This window comes from Anabas testudineus, chromosome 6 (assembly GCF_900324465.2).
Source record: "Anabas testudineus chromosome 6, fAnaTes1.2, whole genome shotgun sequence".
Lineage (NCBI taxonomy): Eukaryota > Metazoa > Chordata > Actinopteri > Anabantiformes > Anabantidae > Anabas > Anabas testudineus.
In genome coordinates this window covers 24,104,880-24,129,440 of record NC_046615.1, presented here as the reverse complement: position 1 = coordinate 24,129,440, position 24,561 = coordinate 24,104,880, and the positions used below count along the sequence as shown (strand labels likewise).

At 40.0% G+C, this 24,561-nt stretch overlaps 1 protein-coding gene across 1 annotated transcript in view; it reads right to left on the bottom strand.

The window, feature by feature from the left end:
- The window catches only part of znf609a (zinc finger protein 609a), a 42,925-nt gene that overhangs the window by 13,689 nt on the left and 4,675 nt on the right, over positions 1–24,561 (bottom strand). Inside the window, exon 2 of the mRNA XM_026365022.1 lies at positions 5,989–6,834. Within this exon, the coding sequence (XP_026220807.1) occupies positions 5,989–6,714 (726 nt within the window). The 5' untranslated portion in view covers positions 6,715–6,834. The remainder of the gene's footprint in view (positions 1–5,988; positions 6,835–24,561) is intronic.

The window sequence follows — 24,561 nt, the reverse complement described above, 5'->3', positions numbered from 1 at the left end:
TAATGTCACTAAAAACAAATTAAAAATAAATATCTTAACCACAGGCCTTGTTTTAGGTATGTAATGAGTGGGTGGGGGGTGAATAATGGGGGGTGGGGGTATACAAACAGACAGACACAGACACACACAGACACACACACAGACACACACACAGACACACAGACACAGACACACAGACAGACACACACACAGACAGACACACAGACACAGACACACAGACAGACACACAGACACAGACACACACACACAGACAGACACACACAGACAGACACACACAGACAGACACACACAGACAGACACAGACAGACACAGACAGACACACACAGACAGACACACACAGACAGACACAGACACACACACAGACAGACACACACACAGACAGACACACACACAGACACACACACAGACACACACACACACAGACACAGACACACACACAGACAGACACACACAGACAGACACAGACACAGACACAGACACAGACACAGACACACACACAGACACACACACAGACACAGACAGACACACACAGACAGACACACACAGACAGACACACACAGACAGACACACACAGACAGACACAGACAGACACACAGACACAGACAGACACACAGACACAGACAGACACAGACAGACACAGACAGACACACACACAGACACACACAGACACACACACAGACACACACAGACAGACACACACACAGACACAGACACAGACACAGACAGACAGACAGACACACACAGACACAGACACAGACAGACACACACAGACAGACACACACACAGACACAGACACAGACAGACAGACAGACACACACACAGACACACACAGACAGACACAGACACAGACACAGACACAGACACAGACAGACAGACACACACAGACACAGACACAGACAGACACACACAGACACAGACAGACAGACACACACAGACACAGACACAGACAGACACAGACACAGACAGACACACACACAGACACACACAGACAGACACACACACACACACAGACAGACACACACAGACAGACACACACAGACAGACACACACACAGACACACACACAGACACACACACAGACACACACACAGACACACACACACACAGACACACACACAGACACACACACAGACACAGACACAGACACAGACACAGACACAGACACAGACACAGACACAGACACACACAGACGTGCTGAAAGCCATGCTGACGACTTTAGAGGGAAGCTACAGAGTGGATTGGACTGCGATTCTTTGCCATGAAAATTCCCCAAGGACACCTGGAAACCCCTCAACAGGGTTCAAGAATCCTTCAAAATTCCCCTAAAACACTCTCTGCAACTGCTCAAAGACTCAAGCTTTGTCTCCAAGGACGATCTTTCAAAATATATTTACAATCTATCCTGCAATGACCCTTGAAAACCCCTCAAAGACTACTTAGGGAAACTTGGGGGAGGCCCTCACTGCTTTCACTCCCTCAAAAGAATTTAACAAATTAACAACAGGTTAGCAGTTATTTCTCCCTGTGATACAGAGACGCTAAGGACAATGGAATAACACCTTAAAGAGAGACGTCTCTTTGGATGGGGGCCCAGGACTGTAATTCATAGAATGGCGGTGCGGCCTAAGAGTAGATCTGACTATTAGAGCTGTTTTACTGGAGACTGCAAATTACTTTAAGACCAATACAAAACCCTAAATGAAGTGAAATAAAAGTGTAAGCTGTATAGGTTTATTTTTCTTCATCAGATTGTCGAGCTCTTGCCGAGGAAACATATGCCATTTGCCATAAACATGCGACCTGTTTCACTTAACATAGTTCGAGAAACCATAGCTGCAGAGCTGGGGTGTCAGGAGGCTCATTAACTTCTCTGAGTGCTTTACTTTAATTTGCTTTTTCAGCTAAAGCACTTTCCCATCAGCTCGCCTCGTCTTCTGCCACTTCCAGAAAGCATTTCGACAACCCCCTGAGAGATGAGCAGAGCTGGTTGCTCTCTGCTGTAGGATTTATGTGCAGGTGGAGAGTTAGCTTGGGTAGGAGCCACTTCTTCATACCTTAATACCTTCCAGGCTGGAGTTTACAGTGTTTGGCCAGTATCTAAATTCTTTAGCAAAAGAAAAGTGAAACAGCAGTGGAAAGAAATAATTCATGCTACTATCAGAATTAGAAAAATATACATGGAAGTTTTAAAACAAACATTACTGAACTAAATTAAATCTGCACATACATAAGTTTCTTCAGTGTGGCTGCCTGTAGGGCTACTGACAAAGTCAAAGGCCAGATATTAGCAGCTATTCATAGCTCATCACACATATGTCACATGGCTGGCTAGTGTAGTGGTAGGATTGCTGCCTTCCATGTGGGAGACTGGTATTCTTAGGAAAGCCCTCACTACGCTCACCCTGCCTTTTCCTTGGACCTTGCAAATCGCTTTGAATAAAAGAGAAATGCCAAATGACCAAATGTAAATGTGTGGATAGAGCTACTGGAGGAGCTACTCAGGCAATTCCAGAATTCATCAGTCAAATTAAAATGCTGCCATCCTGGCAGGAGTAATGAGACAGAATTCACTTAGGTGATTACTACAAGTAAAGAAAATGTGGATGACGGTTAAAATATAGGCATCATTTCAGGTAGAGGAGGTGCTATTCAAAATTACTACCTGCACAATTAAAGATAACATGTCTCATTAGTAGCAGGTGATAGAGGCACACGCTTGGGCTACAGGTCTATTTCAAATTAATGATGAAATAGTCACAGTCAGACCTCTTAATTAATTAAACAAAAATTAATGAATCCAGTTGTATCTAACCATAATTACTTCAGGTAACAACATATATAACCTAGTAAACATAGGGAAAGATCATTATTAAATTTACCATTGAAGGGATTTAATGCTCTAAAATTCTAAACTCTAGTGGGATAAATTTATTGTGCTAAAAAATACAAAGACCAGCTCATAGCTGTAAAAGCATTAACATAAAGTGACCAATGTCTGAATGGCAGAAAGTTGTTGCTTTGATAGATTGATGAAGGAAGCAAAGTCCAATGTCTGTAAAAGGTTAATTAGTCGAAATGTAATTTAGGCAGAATGTTGTTGGGCTTTGAGTCGATATGGATCTCAATGAAAAGCCCACAATTTGGTACAAAAACACTACAGCTGTATTTGTAACAATACCATTCAGAGCTGATTCCATTCAGCTGATTTTCAATTTTAATATTACTTCTATTTAACACGTACATAAAGTGTCTGTCTTTTGTGGTCAAAGAGCTAAATACATCACTCAAGTTATATGCTGTACTAAAGTTCTTGAGGTAGCACTTCCTCTCAGCTACAATTCAGATTCAGAAATACTGTACTTATCTGACAGCTTTAGTGACTTTGAAGATGCAGTTTACTGAGACAAAATATGACCCTGATAAAAATCCTAAATGCTGTTATATTACTATGGATGACCCACCTGTCAGCACATAAAGTAGTTATGATCAGCTCAAGTCAAATTAAAATATGTAAAACTGTTAAAGTCACATCAACAGAACAGATTTAGTCAATAAGTAGAGCCAGATCTTGCTTGTTACCAGGATGTCTGTTTAAAATAGTAGCTCCAGAAAATTAACAACATGTAAACACAATGTTAGCACATTATTCTGCAACAGATCTTTGCTCTCAAAGACCAACAGTGCAACTGGAAATGTCAAGATGTAAGGTCACAGTGTCTAAGTCTTGGTGTTCACAGGAAGTGCCCTGCTCCCCACCTCTCTTCATGTAATGTTTCTTTTCTGTAAACTGTCCAACAGGAGAACACTTCTTTTCACTCGATCCTTCACTCTGTTTAGTCTAAGTTTTTGTCCACATTTGTCAGGTTTCTATCTACGTGCTGACATTAACTGACTCAACTATATTTAGCTGCAGCAGACAAACTTTCGAAACACTTATAATTTCACTTTTTCTTTTTTAACAAACAGTTGATTCCAGCTTAGAGGCCTGTTTAAATTTAAAATCAACAGCCATCTTAACCTTAAATTGACAGCTGGTTCTGGTCTTGAAGTGATATTTTGTGCAAGCTTAAATTGAACAGCAGTTTAAGTGTAATTCAACAGTATTTGCAGCCTGATAAAAATGTGAATCAGCTAAGCTTCTGCATAAAGAACAGGAAGAACTAGACCGAACCAAAGTATTCTGGGTCAGAACAGCACTATTATCTAAAAACAGCAACTGGCTTAGATGAGATTACTTTGTGAATAGCACCTTCTCATTTGGAGCCAGCCCAGAGCTCATTTGTACTATGCAGATTGGGGATATTGTCCAGGTTCTATTACATCTCTCTATGCAGTTCAACTGATTACACAAAGGAACAAAAGTAATAAAAGTCTGAAGCCAAGCAACAACGTTTCTTACACAGACTGACTTTTTGATGCAATGAGGAACCTCCTTCCTTAAAATGTTTAAGTGTTTTTGGGAATGAGCTGTAGGTTCCTCACTTTACACTACAAAATCCAAAACCAACCAAGCAAATGTCTTGGTCACAATTCTGTAAATAGCTTAATTGTTAATACTTGTTGTGCTATTAAACCCTAAATACTGAGATCCGTAAAAAAAAAAAAAGAATTAGTTTTAAAGTTTTAATTGCTGTATTATACATTATAAATTGTAACAATTTATAATTAATATATATTTAAATACATGAATAATTAATTAACACCTGAGCTTTGAATAAAAAGCAGTCCAATTCAGGTTAATCCTAATTACGACTAGTTAACATTTCATAAACTCAAGTTTGCTACTGAATATAACCAGTTACTGTGTAATCATGTATAACCAATAAATGAAAGCACAACAGTTTTACCACAAATTACATCCTACAATGTGTTAAATACCACAGACTGATGAGCCTTGAGGAATTATTTCCATTAGAGCCAAAAGGGAATTATATTAACAAGATAGATAACAGTTAAGGGTTTTAATGGCCAAGCTATTATGAGGTCAAGAAACTGTGACTAACATTCAGCTGGGTCATGCTCTACTTTATGTGAGAGGACAGAGGTGAACGCAAGGCCTCCCAGTAAAATCTGTTGGACGGACAGAGGAAGACGTCCAGCTGGATGAAGGATGCAGAGCAGCACTGCTCGAACTTGGCAGCAGACGCGCACAGCACTAGATAACAGACAGCTCTGAGTTGCTGATGGCTGCAGCCTGGAGTGTAGGCCAAAGGGGTGGTTCTGCAGGGCTGGAACCCTCAACACAAAGTTAAATTTGGTAAGAAGATGAAGGGAGGCTGGGAAAACAGCAGCTGTGGGGATACTGAGCAACAGAGTTTAGACAAAAACCTATACTTCCAACCACACTCACAGAAGACAATGACATGCCTGTTACAGTTTCCTGGGTTGTTTTGTCTGATGATCAGCCAGCCCAAAGCTTACAAAGAAAGGAAAGCAACAAATTCTCAGATGTGAGAAGTTGGGGATAAGGATTGTGTGAAAAATTACTAATCTTCTGGTAAATCAGTGTTAATGTTGGTACCTGATGTTTTTAGTTTTAGTCAAATGTTTGTTCCTTGATTCTGGTAGTTTTAGTCACAAAATACATTTTAGTTTAATTTCTGCCCTATTTGTATGCTTTGGCTTTGTCATCTTTGTTACGTTCCAGGCGTTGTTCCTGTGCTTTAAGTACTCAAATACTGTGTCGTAAAGCGTATCAATTACTCTGAATGTGCATTTGATTAGTGATTGTTACTTTAATTTTTTCTATCATCTCCTAATGAAAAAATCTGAATCCAGTGTCCTTGGAGCATGGCTCATACTAATGACTAAAAATCTGGACCTCTCAGTCTCTGTGGCTTCAAATCAGTCCCTTCTCAACACTAAGAAAATAATACTGATTCACTGTCATACCCTTTTCAGTGTGTCATAGTAATACTTCCTGAATGCATTCTGACTGGCCCACACACACATAAACCATGTACACCCTGAAGTGACCCATCCCTCTTACCTTCTCACCACTCATGACCTTCTTTAGGTTTCGGCAGTCGCTGCTGTCCACCTCCTCCTGCTCTATCGACATAGCGACAGGCTGGCCAATCCCTGCCGAGTCCAGTGCCAAATTCCCAAGCTGCTCGGTTGCAGCTAAATCAGGGTTTTGTTGGCCCTCAAATGGGCCACTACGAGGGGCCCCTAATGGCAGGATAAGAGTCCCTGATTCTTTCTCAGTGTTAATCAACCCTGTGGCCCCAACCTCCATTTTCTCTTTCTTAGTTTTCCCAGAAACCCCATCTTTGTCCTTTTTCACAGCAGGGAGGGCACGGGAGGGTTTGTTTGACTTGTCAGTTCCTTTAGTTGGAGTCGAGTTAGGGTTCTGGGGTGGTGGGTCCCCAAGAACCCGAACTTCCTTTTTAGCTCCGTCCGATACCGGGCACTTAACGCTCTCCTTAGAGTTTTTACTACGTTTAGATTTGGATTTGCTCTCTTTACCCTGCGCCGCGGCCACAGGACTAACAAACTTTATATTTTCCGGTAAAGCAGCTACAGCACTGGGAGGGGCAGCCATGCCCCCTCCCTCCTTACTGCTTGACATCTCTAGTTTGTCCTTCTCCAAGTCAGCCTCCAGGTCAATGATCAGATTTCCAACACCGATATCCCACTCATCGCCACTGTCATACGTATCCACCGCGTTGGAGTCCACACCTTTCCCGCCTGCAGGACCGCTGCTGAGGGACATCTTAGTAGGAGCGTCCCGGAGCGCCGCAGGAGGGCCACAGGAGGGCCGTGCTCCTCCCAGCCACAGGACGCCTCCTCAGGGCTGGACCCTGTGCCTCCTCCCTGCTCCCCACATCGTGTCCTGCAACAATAAAATGCCCATCATTTTATTCATCAAAGCCAGAGATAAGTGGTTCATTATAAACCAAACCAGATTCTTTCTTAAATACTTGGCTGGAATTACTCAAATATCCACAAAAATTTGAGATATGAAGATCAAAAACCTCCAATTACATAAACATACCAATTACCGTCTGGTGCTCAGAGTTTATAAAAGAGAGAAGTGAAGATGGGCTGACATGCAACACACAGGGTTGTCCAAAGCATGAATGGATGCAAAACGATATATCAATCTATCTATATATATGCTGCTGCAGGTCCAAGGGTGCTGATTGAAAACTCCACAGAAAGGATTAATCAGGACCCTACAGCAATATCCAACTCCACAACTACCCCACTGTTTAGAGAATGTATGAATCATAAATACAAAAACATTTTACAACTAAAATAGCTGCCTAGGTGTAGACTTTTGTAAATGAAATTCAATCCTTATGTATGTGAGGTATAGGTGAGGATATTCATAAGCTGCAACACCCTGAGCACAGATCTGCAGAAGGACCTTAGCTGAGGACAATCTAGGATCCTGGAGCAGTTCGAGGTTTGATCTTACATTTACATGGACATAAAAACAGGTGAATGGACTGCAGTAAGGTTGCAGCATACCATGGTTGGCTCAACAAAAAGAGTTTTTCCAACTATGTTTTGGATTATTGCAGAAAACAATGGATCCCTTCTGGACTGACTTTTTTGAATAATGAAAACAAGATTAAGTGAGGATGTTATGTTTTTTTTAGGGTTAGGGTTAGGATTAATAATAATAATTTAAAAAAAAAATTTCAGCGAGCCTAGTATTGTTTACATCACTTGTCATCACCACTCTGCTTCCAAATTGTAATTTGATTTAGTGCACTTACATCTCCCAACAAACCTCTGTAGTCTTATTAAGCCACTTGTTTGCAACCACCTTTTAAGACAAAAAATGTGAAATAAAATATTTACTGACAAGTTTCTTTATACAAATAAAGAAAATGGCACATGCACAACATTTATGCATTTAAAAGGTTCACCAGTTTAATGGTGTTAATGATGATTAAACGCCTTAATCTTGTGATTCTCTAGTATATTTAAACCTTTAAGACTGGCAGGGCAGCATATACACCAAGTTAAAGTGTCCTGGAGGCTTTGAAGGCCTGTTTGTTGGGTGAACACAGCCGTTTTGCTGCTGACATAAAGGCCGTATTGATGTGAGATCACAGCCATTCAGTGCAAGGCTTTTTCCCAGCAGCACTCCAAGTCAAGCAGCATGAGAGCGCAAACGCATCCCTGCTCTAAACCCTCCTTCAGGCCACTTAGCATATCAATGGAGTAGCGTGACCTCTGACCTGCTCTGACAATGCAAGGCTGTTGACAGAACTATGGGTGTAGATGAAAGGTGGGAGGGGTTCAAGCGTACAGGCCGACTGACTCAACACTGATGCTAAATTAAGGCTCTGGTTAACAGTTCATGAAGAAAAGAGATAATTTCAGAGTGGTTCAATGTGTAATTTACACTCTGACTCCAGAACTGAGGGCAAACTGGAGGATAAAGAATTATAAAGTGATGTTGCCATTCTGTTTACAACTTTACAAAGGCTAATAGAGAAAATCTGGATAAAAACAGAAGGTTTGAAGGGTGTTATTAAAGTAAAACTAAACAGGTACAAAAACTCAAATTGAGGCTTTATATTTTATTAGAGCTTCTTACTAAATTTAAAGACAAACCTGGTACAGCTTCATCTTCAATTCCCTCAAAGACTTCATTATTTCCTCCATGTTAGTCAGAACTTAGAAGCCAGAGAATGTTACTTTAAAGTCTAATATTAATCCCAACAGTTGCACAAATGCTAAATATTTCAGGCAAAATTCCAAGAATTACAAGCAAATCTGTACAACATAATGCAGAATTCATGACGCAAGTGCCATGTGCAACTTCTTATCAGACGCACTGTCAATAGCTTTAATCCTGTGGCATGAAAATGCTGAGCAAACAGTGCCTTGTCTTTCCATTTTAAATGACAAATAAAGATTACTGTTTCTTGCTAGTATGGACACAGATTCCAATTCATGCAGGCGCAGAATGTACTTGCTAGCTGGCTGTTGCAGTGTCCCAAAGTCCCACTTTTAGTGGGACTTTGGGACACTGTTACCAAGAAAGGTAACGTCAGTTCTTTGATGTTGGCTTTGTGTGTCTCTGCCTCATGTGGGACGAGCTTTATTGAGATGACTTGTATACATTGCAGTAAACCGTTTTTATAGTAGTTCTCCAAATGTCTTATTTTTCCAGAAATGCAGTTAAAATCGATTCTATAACTGATTTAGTGTAAGAGAAAAACGTGAAACACTTGAAAGGATGACAACACAGAGTCTATCCAGAGTTTATCCGTTTATCCTAAAATCATTCACACCAATCTCATCTGCTTTTGTAACCCTGGTGCACACAACCTAGAACCTAAAATTATTACTCTGCCTGAGGAAGTCTCTTTTCCACCCACCACTGAGCCTGCTGGTCTGTCAGCAGAATCATCTGAAAACATTAACTAAATCACCATGAAATTCATTTGACAGGGAGGCTTTGATCGGAGAACATCTGATTAGATTACGGTCTGACTGGGATTTCCACTGCTGGACAAATTTAGTTTGTTTAAGTCCAAACAGAGACAAAAGATGTGATTTCGAATCCTAAGGGGATGTTTTACAACAACAAGGACTCTGTTTCTAAAACTCTGAGTGACGCTAATGATGTATTCAGGTTGGCGAGCTGCAGAACCGTTCAGTGTGCAGGAGTTTGTGTTTATACAACGGCATCATTAAGAAGCTGATTTTAGTCAAGACTTTTCCTTTGAGTTAATAATGTACTGTATTTGTTTACTCCATAGTAAAGTGTAAATAGGTGGGAAGATTTTCACAGTGAAAAGTTTTATCGATTATGGAAAATCAAACATTTATTTTAACATTTCCCACATTAAAAAGTCATTTGTTGTAATTTTGTGCCATTTTGTATTCATGAGGGTGACCTTTGACCCCATGTGGCAGGAGTATTACTTAGTATTCTAAGTACTCAGCCTGCATCTGAGTGGCTGAAAAGACAGATGGTCAGACAGTAGGGAGGCAACAGTAATCCTGCTGCCATTAACGCTGCTTCAAAAGCTTTGACAAAACACTGAAAAGAGACACACTGCAGGCTGATGCTAAAGAAACAGAAAGCACAAACCCAGCTCAACAATTACTCATCAAAACAAACAGGCACCACGGTTTGCATAATGTAACCACATAAAGTATACAGTATGTAACTAACCCACTTACTCAGAGAAACCAGTTTCCCCCGTGGGTAACCAGGAACACACTTACAAACTGCGTGGTAACCTGGTCACTGTAAATCCACATGAACGTGCAGCAGATCAGTAATCACTAATTACTTCTCCAGTTATTCTGTAAGCATGGATCAAACATTTAAAGTATATACTGACAGAAGTTGCTAATTCCTGACTATTCTTTTTTCAGTTTTGTCATGTGCTGTAAGCAGACTGACATGAGATTCATGACACAAACTGTCTGAATTGAACAAATACTCAGTGGAAACTGACTTGCACGTATTAGAGTTCAACAGGCCGCTTTGTGTTAAATTCTGCATTCCACAGGAGAAATCAAGTTTCCAGTCCAGTCAAGTTTCTCCTATCACGACCGCCATAAACAGTCAGCTACTGGAGAAAAACTGTAAACAGGTTTTTGACGCAGTCAGTGAAATGTCAGATATTAGGGTAACACCTTTAGAGCCCTACCATCGAGGGATAATTTTGTTGATTAGTCAATTATTCTTTTTGTCTATAATGCAGTTTACTATCATAGGACAACACATTTCCCATATTTGAGATATGGTGACAGACATTTTTCATGTTTGTACTGTATCTGTGAACAGAAGCTGCGTTTTATGTTCAGTAGTGAACACAAACAAGTCTGCAGAGTTCCTGAGTTGAGCTGCTGGGGCGTGGACCTGTGTATTAATTCCTAAGCTGCTTGTGTTAAAATGACTGAGTGGATTAGCTGGTGGCATCTAGACTGCAGAGCAGTTCTCAGATCAGACTTTCTGCTCAACTGCCTCTAATACCGCACTTAATTAAAGGCGGAGTGGTGGCTCCTATGAGCTTCCTGCCCTGCTGTCAGCCGAAGAACAGCCTCTTTATATGGAAATGAGCCCGAGACAGTGCGGCCCCACCGAGCCAGCCAGGCCTTCACCAACAGCAGGACAAATCATCCAGGCTGCTCTGATGGAAACTTGGCCTGAACAACCCAACGCAGACCAGCCTAAATGCTAGCAAGCATCTTCTGAGCCTGCTGGACTATAAACTACTCGTCCCAGGCAGAATGAGTGCTCACGCAGATATTAACAGGCTGTCAGGCTCCTGATGATTTACACCAGGCTTTACTGCGCTGCAGGAGGAGGAAGATGATGCTGGGAAAATGCCAGCTTCAGCTGAGTGGCTGCTGCTGCGCCGGCTCTGTGTGGACTGCTGGTAATCTGGACCTGAATAAAATGTTTATTTCTATTACTTCACATTAAAAAACATCACAGATCTTTAGGAGGCAGGACTACAGTTCAACAGATATATTATTATAATGTTCACTGGTTCCAGCTTGACAAGTGTCAGGATTTACTGATCCTCAAACTTTATACTGCCGTCAATGAATAACATTTCCAAGTCTGGGGCCGCAGTAGCTCAGGTGGTAGAGCAGCGGTCACGAGCAACAGGGTGAGTGGTTCGATTCCCTGTTCCTCCTGGCTACCTGCTGAGGTGTCCTTAAAACCCTGTAGTAGTGCTGACATAACGCAATTTTGCCCAAGTGGAACAATAAAGTATTCATTATTATTAAGTAGGTTGAATAAAATAAGCAGCTTTAAGTAAACAGAACAGAAATTAATAGAACAGATAAAGATGAAGATAATCTCTAGTTACAGCCTCTTTCTAAACTGATGAACCAGTAAGAAACTGGAACAAGACTGTTTTCCACCTTTATCATTACACTGAGTTGTTGGTTTCAGTAAACCAAGCTTAATGCACTAGTCTAATTCAGCAGGAAATTCGGGAGGCTGCAGTTTGTAAAGCTGTTGAATTGCAATGATGTAGAAGTTTGTAAGAAGCAACGCACAGCTGCTAACAAAATATCTGAGCTTTATGACTAGACCAATGACACAATTAGCATCTATTTAATGTCTTCAATGAAAATTAAACAGATTTGGTACAGACAATGTCATCCCCAGCATTGTGACCACCAGCAACAAAAAGCACTAATAGGTGCTAAAGAGGTCTCTCTATAGGGAGTTTACTGTACTTCAGATTCTGTCGACAGACTCTGAACCATTTCTACACAGAAGTGAATCAGCTGTTTTCAAATTAAACATGGTTTCGAACATGTCACTGCAGGCAAATGCCTGAGCTTTCACTGCGACATCTGTTTGTCTAGTGACTGTCTGCAAAATGAGTGAGTTTGCAAGCTGCAGGTTCACTATGAGAACAGGAGGTGTCTGTATATTTATAGTCACAGCTGTCACGCAAAAGCACAAATCTTCTCCCTACTCAGGAGGGACAGGCACAAATTCAAATCAGTTAGTCATTTACTGTATACAAATAGGCACAACGTGGAAATGTAACTTTGTTCATTATTATTATTATTACCACACACTTTGATTTTCTGTAAAGAGTGGAATATTTTTCTTTCTCCACTGTACAATTTAAACATTTCAGTAAACCCTGTTGTACATCGTTTGAGCTAGTGTTAACTTTACCCACTGCTACAACATTAAGCATTTCCTTGTTAAAAACACAATGTTGCAGCAGGTGACATTTCTTCATTATGAATAATATGGGTATTTTATCTGTAAACAGTTTCACTGACTAATAACAGCATCCCTTTAATAGTCTCTAGTAACTAGCTTCTGTAAGGTAGAAGCCACTGAGAAAGCTTAGACATACAATTTGCTGGCTTGTTTTGCTCCTGACTTGGGACTCAAGTCCTTTGAGGAGTCCATGTCAATAACAGACTCTGATCAATACAAATATGATGAATATACTGTGGCTTCAGAAAGTATTGAGACCCTTCACTTGCCCACTTGGTGTTCCAGATTAGGTTTTATATGGATACAGTTCTCACAACCCCAAAATGACCAAGTGATAATACATCTCTGTCAAAGAACTTCATAATAGTAATAATTTCATAAAAGTGTTTTCCAGTGTCTCCACCAATGTTTTATGGGGTTTAAATTTGGGCTTTGACTGGGCCACTCAACAATAGTCATATCCCTTCTAGGGTTGGTTCTTAGCCAGTGTTTAATTTTGAAAGAGTTGTTTGCATTTTGACAGACGAACCAGCCCTTGGCCAGGAAAACTGGTCCCAGAGGAGTACTACCTCTTAACTACTCTAAAAGAGAAAAACCTCTTGCATCAGGGGCTGTGGGCAGGATTATTGTAAGCTACAAGATCAAATAATGCTTTGTCACAGATACACTGCCCGTCCAAAAAGTCCCCACCTGGATTTAACTAAGCAAATAGGTAAGAACCCCCCATTGGATAATTACTGCACGAATAATTAAGTTTTAGCTGGCAACAAGTTATTTAACCTTAACTGATGCAGTGAGTAGCTTCTGATTTCTTAAACAACCATGTCAGAAGCACAGTGCAACTAATAGTGATGTCAATAAATGTCTCCAAGAAGATTGCTGAAAATACTAGAACTGGGTTAAGAAATGTGCAATAGAAGGAGGTCATGTGGTCTGATGAGTCCAGATCTACCCTGTTCCAGAGTGATGGGAGCATCATGGTAAGAAGAGAGGAGGTGAGGTGATGCAGCCATCATGACGGGGCAGTGCTATGATCTGGGGTTGCTGCAGTTGGTCAGGTAACATCCCATGTTCAATTTTAAGTTCAAGTTAAACTAAATCTGAACCAGCACCTAGCTCATGTTGATCATAAGGGACATCAGATACTTGTCCTGAAGACAATGCGCTGTCCTAGCTCTTTGTTTTTGGATCATTCTTCAACTGAAGAATCAACTGTCATAGTCTCAGGTCACTTCAACAGTCTTCTCTATATGTTGCTGCATTCGTTCTTCCTTGAACTCTGATGCAGCCCCCATTATCCTTCACTGTAGGGAAGACATCTACAGATGATGAGTTTTAATGAGACATGGTGCAGAATCAGATCACAGAATCTTTGTCCTCATCCACTTCAAGTGCAAACTCGCAGTGGGCCAAAATTAAAAACCATAACGAAGTTGCGGACAAAACTCAATATATATAGAAAAATGTATTGCAATTGTGCATGTTTTCCCATCTCTCTAGATATGGAATATCTAGAGGGGTACAGCTGTAATACACATTTGATATGATCTCGCGGGCCAAATATCATTACACCGGCCTGACTTTGACACCTCTGCAGTAGACCATAAACGACTGACTGACTGAAGGAGTTCCATCTCTACAGAGGACTTCTGAAGCTCAGTGACCATTGTGTTTCTGGTCACCTTCCTGACCAAAATCCTTGTTCAATCAGTGTCAGCCAACCCAACAACATACAATTCCACTTGGATCATATTTGACGGCTCGTTATCAGTATGTAGATCTAAATGGCGATTACTCCACGTGCTCTCCAGTGGAGTTTTTTTTCTTCCACAGGGTTCTGTTTTAGGCCCTCTGTTTTTCCCTCTACATGCTTCCTCTGGGCAACATAATCCGTAAGCATGATATTAACTTTCATTGTTATGCTGACGACACACAGTTATATGTTTCATCAAAACCAGATGAGATCAAACAGCTTAATAAAGTTGAGCAATGTGTAAAGGATATACGAGACTGGATGCTAATTAACTTCCTTCTGCTAAATCCTGATAAGACAGAAGTACTAGTCATAGGACCACATGCAGCTAGAAGCAAGATTTTAGATTACACCGTAACTCTAGATGGCCTTTCTGTTACATCTAGTGCAACAGTAAAAGACCTTAGTGTGATTCTAGACTCTTTCATTAGAACCTCATGTAGATAATACACCAGGACAGCTTTCTTTCATCTCAGAAATATTGCCAAAATAAGGAATATTTTGTCTCTTAACGATGCAGAAAAATTAGTCCATGCTTTCATCACCTCTAGGTTGGACTACTGTAATGCCTTACTGTCTGGCTGTTCAACCAGGTGCATAAACAAGCTTCAGTTAGTTCAGAATGCAGTAGCGAGAGTCCTCACTCGAACCAGAAGATATGAGCACATCACCCCCATCTTATCTACACTTCATTGGCTCCCCGTGAAATTTCGCATTGATTTTAAAATACTACTTTTGACATTTAAAGCATTAAATGGTCTTGCGCCGCAGTATCTGAGTGAACTGCGAGTGTCTTATGATCCACCACGCCTACTTCTATCAAAGGATGCTGGCTGCCTGTCAGTACCTCGTATCATAAAAACTACAGCTGGGGGCAGAGCCTTTTCTTACAAAGCCCCAAAGTTATGTAATAGCCTTCCAAATAGCGTTCAGGACTCAGACACAGTCTGAGTATTTCAGTCTAGGCTAAAAACCAATTTATTTAGTCAAGCATTTTGTAAGTAGATTTGCCTTAGGGAAAGACTCATGAACGTAGAGCATTATGGTGAACTGGTATGTTTAGATGCTGGGGTTGATTACAAGCTACCATGAAGTCGGTCCTGGCCTCGGCGGACGTCGGAAGCTGTTTCTCAGAAGTCTCGACTCAATGCTCGATAGTGCAGGATTGGAACAAGTCTACCAGAGCCTGCGATGACTAACTGGACTACACATTAACTGGACTGCCTGCTGCCTACACAGCATGTAATCACCCATATGAGGATGGGTTCCCTGTTGAGTCTGGTTCCTCTCAAGGTTTCTTCCTGTTTCCTTCTCAGGGAGTTTTTCCTTGCCACCGTCGCCCTCGTCTTGCTCATCAGGGACAATCTGATTGTTATGATTCATACACATTCACTGTTCATGTACTGTTCTTTGGTTGTGTAAAGCTGCTTTGCAACAGTGTCAATTGTAAAAAGCACTATACAAATAAAATTGAATTGAATTGAATACGTTCTGGTGTTTCAAATTATTGAGGCCACTGTGCTGTGCAGAGACTGTGAAAGTCATTACTGCAATGAGTCTGTGAAGCTGTTTATGTATAAAACACCGTGCCCATATTTTTCCATGATTAAGACACGTCACTTAGTGCAACAGTGTGGATCATGGACATGCTTGTAATTTGGACACACTGAAGCTCTGTAGGTCAGTGCAATGAGCCAATCAGAGAACCCCTGTTATTACTGTTGTTCTGATCTTTTCATGATATTTACTGACAAAAATAACATAAAATCCCCAACCTTCTTTATACAGTTGATAAATAAGAGCATACGTCAGTTTGAGAATGCAAGAATGAAGGCAATGTTGTGATTTAAAGAGTCAACAGTAGAAAAAAATTATATTATAATTTTGTCCAGCCCTAGTGGAAACTGATTTAGTGTACTGGTTGGATCTGCTGCTGCCAGGACTAAACACTGACCAAGTGTCAGTGGCTGGTTTGTTAAAACTAGCTAGCTTGGTTGCAAACCCCTAATCAACTAACCACCTTCTGCACTTCAGCAGCCTGTTTCTCAAATGATATCTGCTGGCTGTTACCTGCAGAGTTGTTCTCCTGTTTAAAATTTCTGAAAGCTGCCAACATGTTCCCAAGCTGCCAGAGCTTTTTTTAGGTTTACAGTGCAGAGCAGAAGGAGATGGACTTAAAAAAAAGGTGATCATAAACAGTTGAAGCACTCATCAAAAAGAAATGACTAAACTCTATAAATACTACATGTATAAACAGCTCTGTGATCTTAAGGAAAAAGAAGAGAGAAATAAGAGGATTTAACAGTTTGCTCAGACATTTCAGGCACACAAAGATGGAAAGTTACTGTACTACATTATTCAGGATCTAGTGAAGCTGATGGTATAAAACAATTGGGGAAATCTGCTTAGTCACAATCATGGTGAGAGTTAGATAATCAGATTGACACCTACAAGCACAAATAAGACAACCATGCTATGTCTACAACAGCAGAAAATCAACGTGGTAAAGGTGGAGATTGAGGACAGCTTAGAGGTCAGCGTTAACACTGCAGTAGGTCATGTTTCACACTGCTGCTCAACTCCTCAGCTATCCCCCTGTTTAACCTCTGAACCTGCTGCAGCTTCAACAATACAACAATAATAAAATTATTGTGCTGCAGCAGCATCAGCATCAGCATCAGCATGACTCAACTTCCAGATAACTTCACCTGGATCACTGAGAACCTTCATCAACACATCTAATTAGCTGGCTACCTGCCTACCTGAACATGTAATGCAAATGCGCTTCGTGCACTAGTTTATATAGTTTGTAACTTGTTAACTACAGTAAGCAATAACTGTAGTTACATTACTGTTTTCTATAGAAACTGCGAGCCCGAGAGCTGGAGACAGCACCAGGCAGCTACCTGTCAACCACAAATGTCAACTAGTGTAGTTTCTATAAACCCTAAAATCTTATTAAAGCAGCAAGAACTTCCAGAATTACCACAAGGACATTTATTAGGGGACCTGAGTTAGGAATCTAAGAACATAATGTCTCCTGGAAACAATAGGACATAGTATTTCCAGAGAGAATTAAACTCTTTTCTGAATGGGATTCAAGTGGGACAGGATTTAGCATCCAACAGCTGCCAGTGACACAGCTCCAGTCCTGGAAACTCCTACTTGACCCTGAATGTCTGCTGCAGTTCTACATACAGAAATGTTTCTCTGAGGAATTCCCCGGCACATAAAATAAACTGTTCATTCTTCCACAGTATTTATTACTTTAAGACAGTGACAAATCATCTATTTCTAAAGTTTACTTTCATCAATTTTGTTATGATGTTGACAGAGATTCTATTATCCCAGAAGAACTGACCTGCAAAAGAACAACAATCAGTCTGACGAAGCATGAGCTTTGGCAGGCAGCTCTGTCTGCAGGTCTTATCTCGGTTCAAACCCACAAAGGTCTTACCAACACTTCAGACATATCTGATATTAGATTCAACATAAAAATGTAAATACAAAAATTATATCTTTCAAACCTCTACTCCTCTAGACCAGGGGTGTCAAACTCAAATACACAGTGGGCAAAAATGTAAAACTTGAACAAAGTCGCGGGCCAGCATTGAACAAATAAACCTTTTAATATGGACCCAAACAAGATTTGCTTTAAAATTGGAACAAGCAACACTTATTACTATACAATTTATAACTTAATAGTCCAGATATGCAAAAAACAATTTAAAAAACAAACAAACAAAAAAAAAAAACATCAATGACATTCATTTATTAAATAAGATTTAAATAATAATAAATAATAATAATTTTAAAAATAAAATAACAATAATAAAATCAATCAACCATTCAAGTCCATGTCTTGGAGTAGCAAGAAAAAGTGCAAAAAGAAAACGTTAGTTATTGCTCAGTTTGCTGAACACTGATCTAATCTGATGTGCCCAAGCCAGATACCTGGCATCTCTTCTTGGATGATAGTTCATCAATGTCTGGGCTCAGGCTTTGAGCTGAGAAAATCCTCAGTATCGAGTGAAGGTGTTCATCAGTCAGACGTCTCCTGTGAGATGTTTTGGTCATCTTCATCGAGGAGAAAAGTTGCTCACATAGATAAGTGCTGCCGAACATGGAGAGCATCTGAGCAGGTTGGGTGCGGAGCTGAGGCATTGTGTCAGGGATGAACTGTGGAAACTGTGTGGTGCCCACAGCATCATACTTTGACTTCAGCGTGTCATTACACTGGAGTTCAATTAGCTCCATTTGGAGGTTGGTTGGTGCGTTTTCCACATTAACTGCGAAGGGATTACTGAGCAGTTCAAACATACATTTCTGGACATCAAAGTCGGCAAATCGCTGGCTAAACTCAGCGCCGAGTACACCGAGTTTTTCAGCAAACTGTGCGCATGGGAACAAGTTGGTAAAGAACTGCGTTTTCATGGTTTGGCAGCAGGGAAAATGGCCAAGGTTTCCTTTCAGCATCTGATTCTCCCACAGGCACAGTTTAGTTTTAAAAGCCCTCACTGCAGCGTACATGTCTATGATGATGCGCCCCCGCCCCTGAAGCTGCAGGTTCAGCGCATCGAGATGGCTCGAGATGTAACACAGACAGGAGAGGGCGTTTCTGGGACCTGTCCTGATTGACGCGCCCAAACAACAGCAAGGCATTATGGGATTTGCAGTATTAGCGATGAATGAATGCGCTGTATAATACCAGCGGGCTAGCTCTAGTAGTCATTTGGTATAGCCCCGCGGGCCAGAGTTTCACATATGCTCTAGACAGTTTCAGAGTTCTTGCAAATATGCTCCAGTAGTTGGGAAGCGAGGAGCTGCAGCTATGGCTGTGTGTTTCTGTATTTCTCTTATTGTAGGGAGATATTGTAAGTGATCAAAGAACAATAGATTTATGATGATGTATCCCTTAACTCACTGTTGATCTTTTATTTGCAGATGGAACCAAAGTCCAGCAGCTCTGACAAGAGAACCACAGTCAGACTATCTGTAAAGCCATAGGTAAATCTTATGTGACATTTGTGGCCTTTGGTTTTGCTTATACTGACGTCAATTACTCACTCAGATGATTATTACTACTACCACACCCAAACTACACACAGCAGCTCACTGACAGCAGGCAGATCATTACAATGATCCAATTCTGATTCTTGAAATTCCAAAAAAACTGCACTTGGGTGAAGCATCTGCAGCTGACAGCCAATGGACAGCTTTGAAACTGCTTTTTATTTTTTTTTTAAATATGCAGAATTATCTTCTAATTTATCTGGTGTAACTGAATAATCAACACATCGTAAATCTGAATCAAGTTTCCTTTACAAAAACAAAACAAAAAAAAACAAAAACAGCAGATACAAACTAGGCTGTGCAACATGACAAATGTGATGTACTGATAGAAACCCAAGGAATCTTTTTATTATGCTGCATCATGTATTTTGTAGTGTCACAAACACTCATAACAAGTTACCAAACCGGCTAATTCCAAACTAGAGAAGTAGTCTAACCAGCCAAGACAAAACAAGCAGTTAGTACCTGAAAAGGGAGCTACTTCTGTGGCATGGAGGTGGTTTGAAAATAAAAAGTCTGAAAGAAAACTGTTGCCAATGATGCCACAGACCTGTCCACACAACAGACTGAAACACCACAAACCTCTTCTACCAACTACAGACGAGGCACAAAAGCACAGTGGAATAATCAAAACTAACCCAGACTCAGATGTAGCAAGAGGCTTTTGCCTGCATCACAACATAAGGTAAAGAATCATGAAGATGAATGCAGATAACAGTTGCAGCTCACATCTGGAGTCTGGAAACAGAGGCTATGTGACTTGGTGCCAACACTCCATATTGTTTTCTCTATAATAAATGACTTATATCGAGATATGACATTTTGGTTTTATCACACATTCCTAATTTAATCCTAATGTCAAGGTTGCCAAATCTCCTTTGGTCTTTTCAAACACCTGCTCCCAGGCTCAGCACATTGAGCACATTCAGCACTTTACCCATATAAATAAAGAGACAAAAAGAAAGAAGAAAAAGAAGAAGAAGAAAGCAGCTGTGTAGGAAAACACCAGGCACCAATCCTGGTTCATAAACCTTACAGAGAACAAAAAAAGACTGAGTGGCTGAGTGGAAGCACACAGACCTCTCCAAAACACAGAAAACCTTCTACATATATTGATTTTTGCCTCATTCATAGTTAAACGTCTACAAAATTCAGCATTTATGTAATACAGGTTAGATAAGGTTAAATGATGACGGTCGGACATTTTTCTCTTTTAAATAATAATCGCAGTGCTGCAGAAGGAACACCATGTCTGAAAGGAGCAGCAGTCAGACCATCCTTCTGTCACTGAATCGCCTTTGACAGTCACAGCTCTACTGAAAACACCTCATCAGCACCCACCGGTATTGGTTTACAACATGACAGTGAGGGAAGTGAAAGTTAAACCACTACATCTGAGCCTTTGAATCACGACTCTCACTCTGTGAATAAAAGGGGACGTCCTCCATTTTGTGGACATGGTTTTCTCAAAAAAAAAATAAAAAATACCTGCAGAGTTTAGTCATGCAACTGCCTCTGCCAACAGTGGAAACACCCGCATCCTGTTTCAGCACAAATGAGAAATACAAAGTGTGCATGTGTTTAGCAAAAAGAACATAAAAAATGCTTGTATGTTTCTTTTAGTCCACATTCCAACAAGAACAACTCACAACACTTCAGTTCTAAAATTAAATATGACTTTAAAATTCACACCGTGTAGTTCCATGTGATAATCATGTCTCCTTTCTCCTCCAACTGCGGCTGCTTCACCATGGAAGCACAGCAACAAGCCTGAACCCTTGGCGGGCATAAAAACAGCAGCAGCACCACAATGAGATCTCTAATATTCTGAGCCTGGAGCCTTTGACCGCTTCCTGGAACAGAACCAAACCAAGAAGCTTTTCTGTCTCAGTGTTTTCTGCTGCAACATCTCGTCCTCTCTGGCTGGTTGCAAGCTCAAAAAAATCCTACCTCATTTAAACTGTGTCATAGGTTTCAGCAAGGAAACTTAACAAAATGAATGGCTTTGACATTGTTACAGTTTTGTGATTCATCAACATTAAGAAACATGATCAGAAATTTACAGAGCAACATGAAGTGCAGCCCCATAACTGAATTATTGCCACTTTATTAGTTACAGTGGAATCCAATAAACTGATCATGTTGACTGTGATAATAAGTGATTATAATCATGAATGAGGTTTCCTGAAGGCAATGTGTTCATGTAATAAGATACTCAAGGACAAAATAGGACACACTTGTACAATGACAAAAAGTGCTATAATTTTATTTTTGTTATTTTTCCATTCGTCTTTCACAGTTAATTGATGGTTTAAAAATATATTAGTATTAAACAACGCAAAACTGAAAAAGAAGCTTATTGCGTTTGTGCTGCTTCCGTGGCTTGTTCAGGTTTGGTCATGAACAGCATAGCAAACAAATTATCTGTCATCAGTTGCCTTCTTTTGAGCAACATCTGTATTTTCAAAGTTAAACCAGATTCATGTGAGTGAGGTTGATCCGTTTCCAGCAATTAAAATAACTCTGCCGACTGTGAGGTTGGTGGTGTCTGTATTCTGTCTTTGGGTGCCGTTAATTCTTTAGTTTTTTTGCGGCAGTCGGGCATTTTGAGGCAGCTATGCTGTACTACGTTAGCACAATTGGATTTCCAGCTTGTGCGTCTCATGTATTACATTCATTCAAGTGGCAGTACTAATTCTCCAGACACTTCGATAAGCCGTAGAAGGCAACCACTTCACTTCTGAGAGTTGTCTAACTCTCAATAATTCATTAGTTATCATTAATCATTTTCTGCAAACAGTATCGTTTTTTTCTTTCAAAAAATGTTTCATTATACTGCTGCAAATATTGTGGTAGGATAAAATATGTAATTTAGGTTGAATTTAATGCGTAAGATAATAATGCTACCAGTAACGCTAACTGTGCATGAAGTGTTCAAGTTGCAGTAAAGGCTAACTTTCTATTTCTGCCATCAGTGTGCAAATTAGACAAAATATGACACAGCGGTCCCTTGTTCATAGTCTGTTCAGTAAGTCTCAGCAGTTTGCCAGTTAACCAGAACAAGGTTACAAAACACTAAAACAATCATAAACGTAAATTACATGGTGTTTAAAGCTTTGACTGGGTGTCAAAGCTAATCAACGGTCGTTTCAAGGAGATAAAGCCTCTGGAGGATAATTTTATTGTGCAGTAAAAGAATGTGTACGTGAACAGTGAGGAGTGAGCAGAGTGCCTATATCAGCAGCCACATACAGCCTGCATCCATCAGTGCTCTCTAGGATACTCCATCTTATTGATTAGCAGCGGGTGTAGTAGCACCGTCTGCTGCTCTGAGCTCAGCACACTGCAGAGGTTTAACAGCAAAGCACTGTTCTATATTCAGCTATGAAATCCAAGTGGAAATCTGAGAGTCCTGCTTTTAGACATCTCTTCACTAGTCTGAAAAAGTACTGGCATATAAATAACCAGAAATTGTAATAATTCTGTACTGGAAAAAAGAAATGCGTGTGACTGCAAAAATCATCATGCTAACACCAAACGCACAAAGATAAATGGACAAACGGAAGAATCTTACATTATGTCTTGATTTTTAACATTTTAGTGGCAACGAGAAACTTTTTATGATTACAGAAATGGGTTAAGTTTAGGGTTATATAATAAATACTTCAATAAAAAGTCAAGATTATTGTTATTATTGTTACTGTAGAAGAAAACGACAGCAAAACAATTTTACAACTCAGTTCCCAGTCATAAAACATTTTCCGTTAATTCACAACACATTTGAAATCTTACTGTTATCACATTTCACAGTCTAGAATGTGCTTTTCTAGGAACAGAACTTCTAAAACCTGGAAACTAATTAGCATTTTATCAGATGCCTGAATTAATGTCTGTGGTGGCTAACAAGTGGCTAAATGAGATTAAAGAGATTGTCGGGGACATGAAACTTCATCTCTTCCGTTATCTATACTTTTTCGATTGTCAAACACTTTTAGATCCGGTCATGCTAAAAGGCTTTTGTAGAAGAATCAAATCACAAATTGGAATTGGATGGTTTGGCTGTCAATTATTTATCGTTCGTTGTTATTGAGTAAAATCATAACCGATAACAGGTTATTGACATGATTCTTCGGCAGACCATCAGCCTATGCAGCAGCTCTCCATCTTTATCTTTTCTCTCTCATCTCTTTGAGTTCAGAGTCCGGTCAGTAGAAGGAGAAGCAGCAGCTATGCTCCACCCTCGCCTTTATCTCCCTCCACCTCTTACATGTCAGTAAACACGTCTGTTTCTCAGTTGAAGTTATCAGAGTCTGCAGTTGGCTTAACAAACCACACTTCAAACAACAGAAGGAGAAGCTCTGTGTTTTGTGTTAAACTGCTGTTTAAACAGAGGCCCCAACACAACAGAAGGCCAAAGTGAACAAACTCAAGTTGAACTTGACCTACACAGAAACCTGCTCGAATATACTTCATGGTACAAAAGGTGTGTAAACTTCCTACAGCTTTATTTGTTTGTGTTCTGACAAAATTGAATATACTAAACTAAACAATTCAAGCCATGAAAATCTGAACATTAAATTAACAAAAATTACATAAGTAAAATATTAATTAATATTAGTCATAATGGTCTCAATGGTCATGAAAAATAAATGGAGCCAAGGTTAATGTGACTAATGGAGGCTGTGACCAGACAACAGTAATATCTCAGTTTCATGACCATTAAAGAAATATGTTAACATTTGTATCGCTGCATCAACATCAGCTGTGTTTAAATGTTCTTCTTATATGTATGCAGATAATACTTCTGTTAAAAATCTGACATGTATACAATAATTTAAAAAGGTTAGACCAGGCTAGGATTTTCTTACATCCTCAACTGTCATACAGATTCATTGCTTATTTTTGCTGTACAACTATCAACTAACAGTGTAATAAAAATCAACAACTGTCATTAATCTTATAATCATAGTTTTTCCAGGGTAAAATGTCAAATGCTTTCTGGTATGAGCTTCTTGAGTTTGAAATGTCTCCAGTGTTTATTACAGTAATTC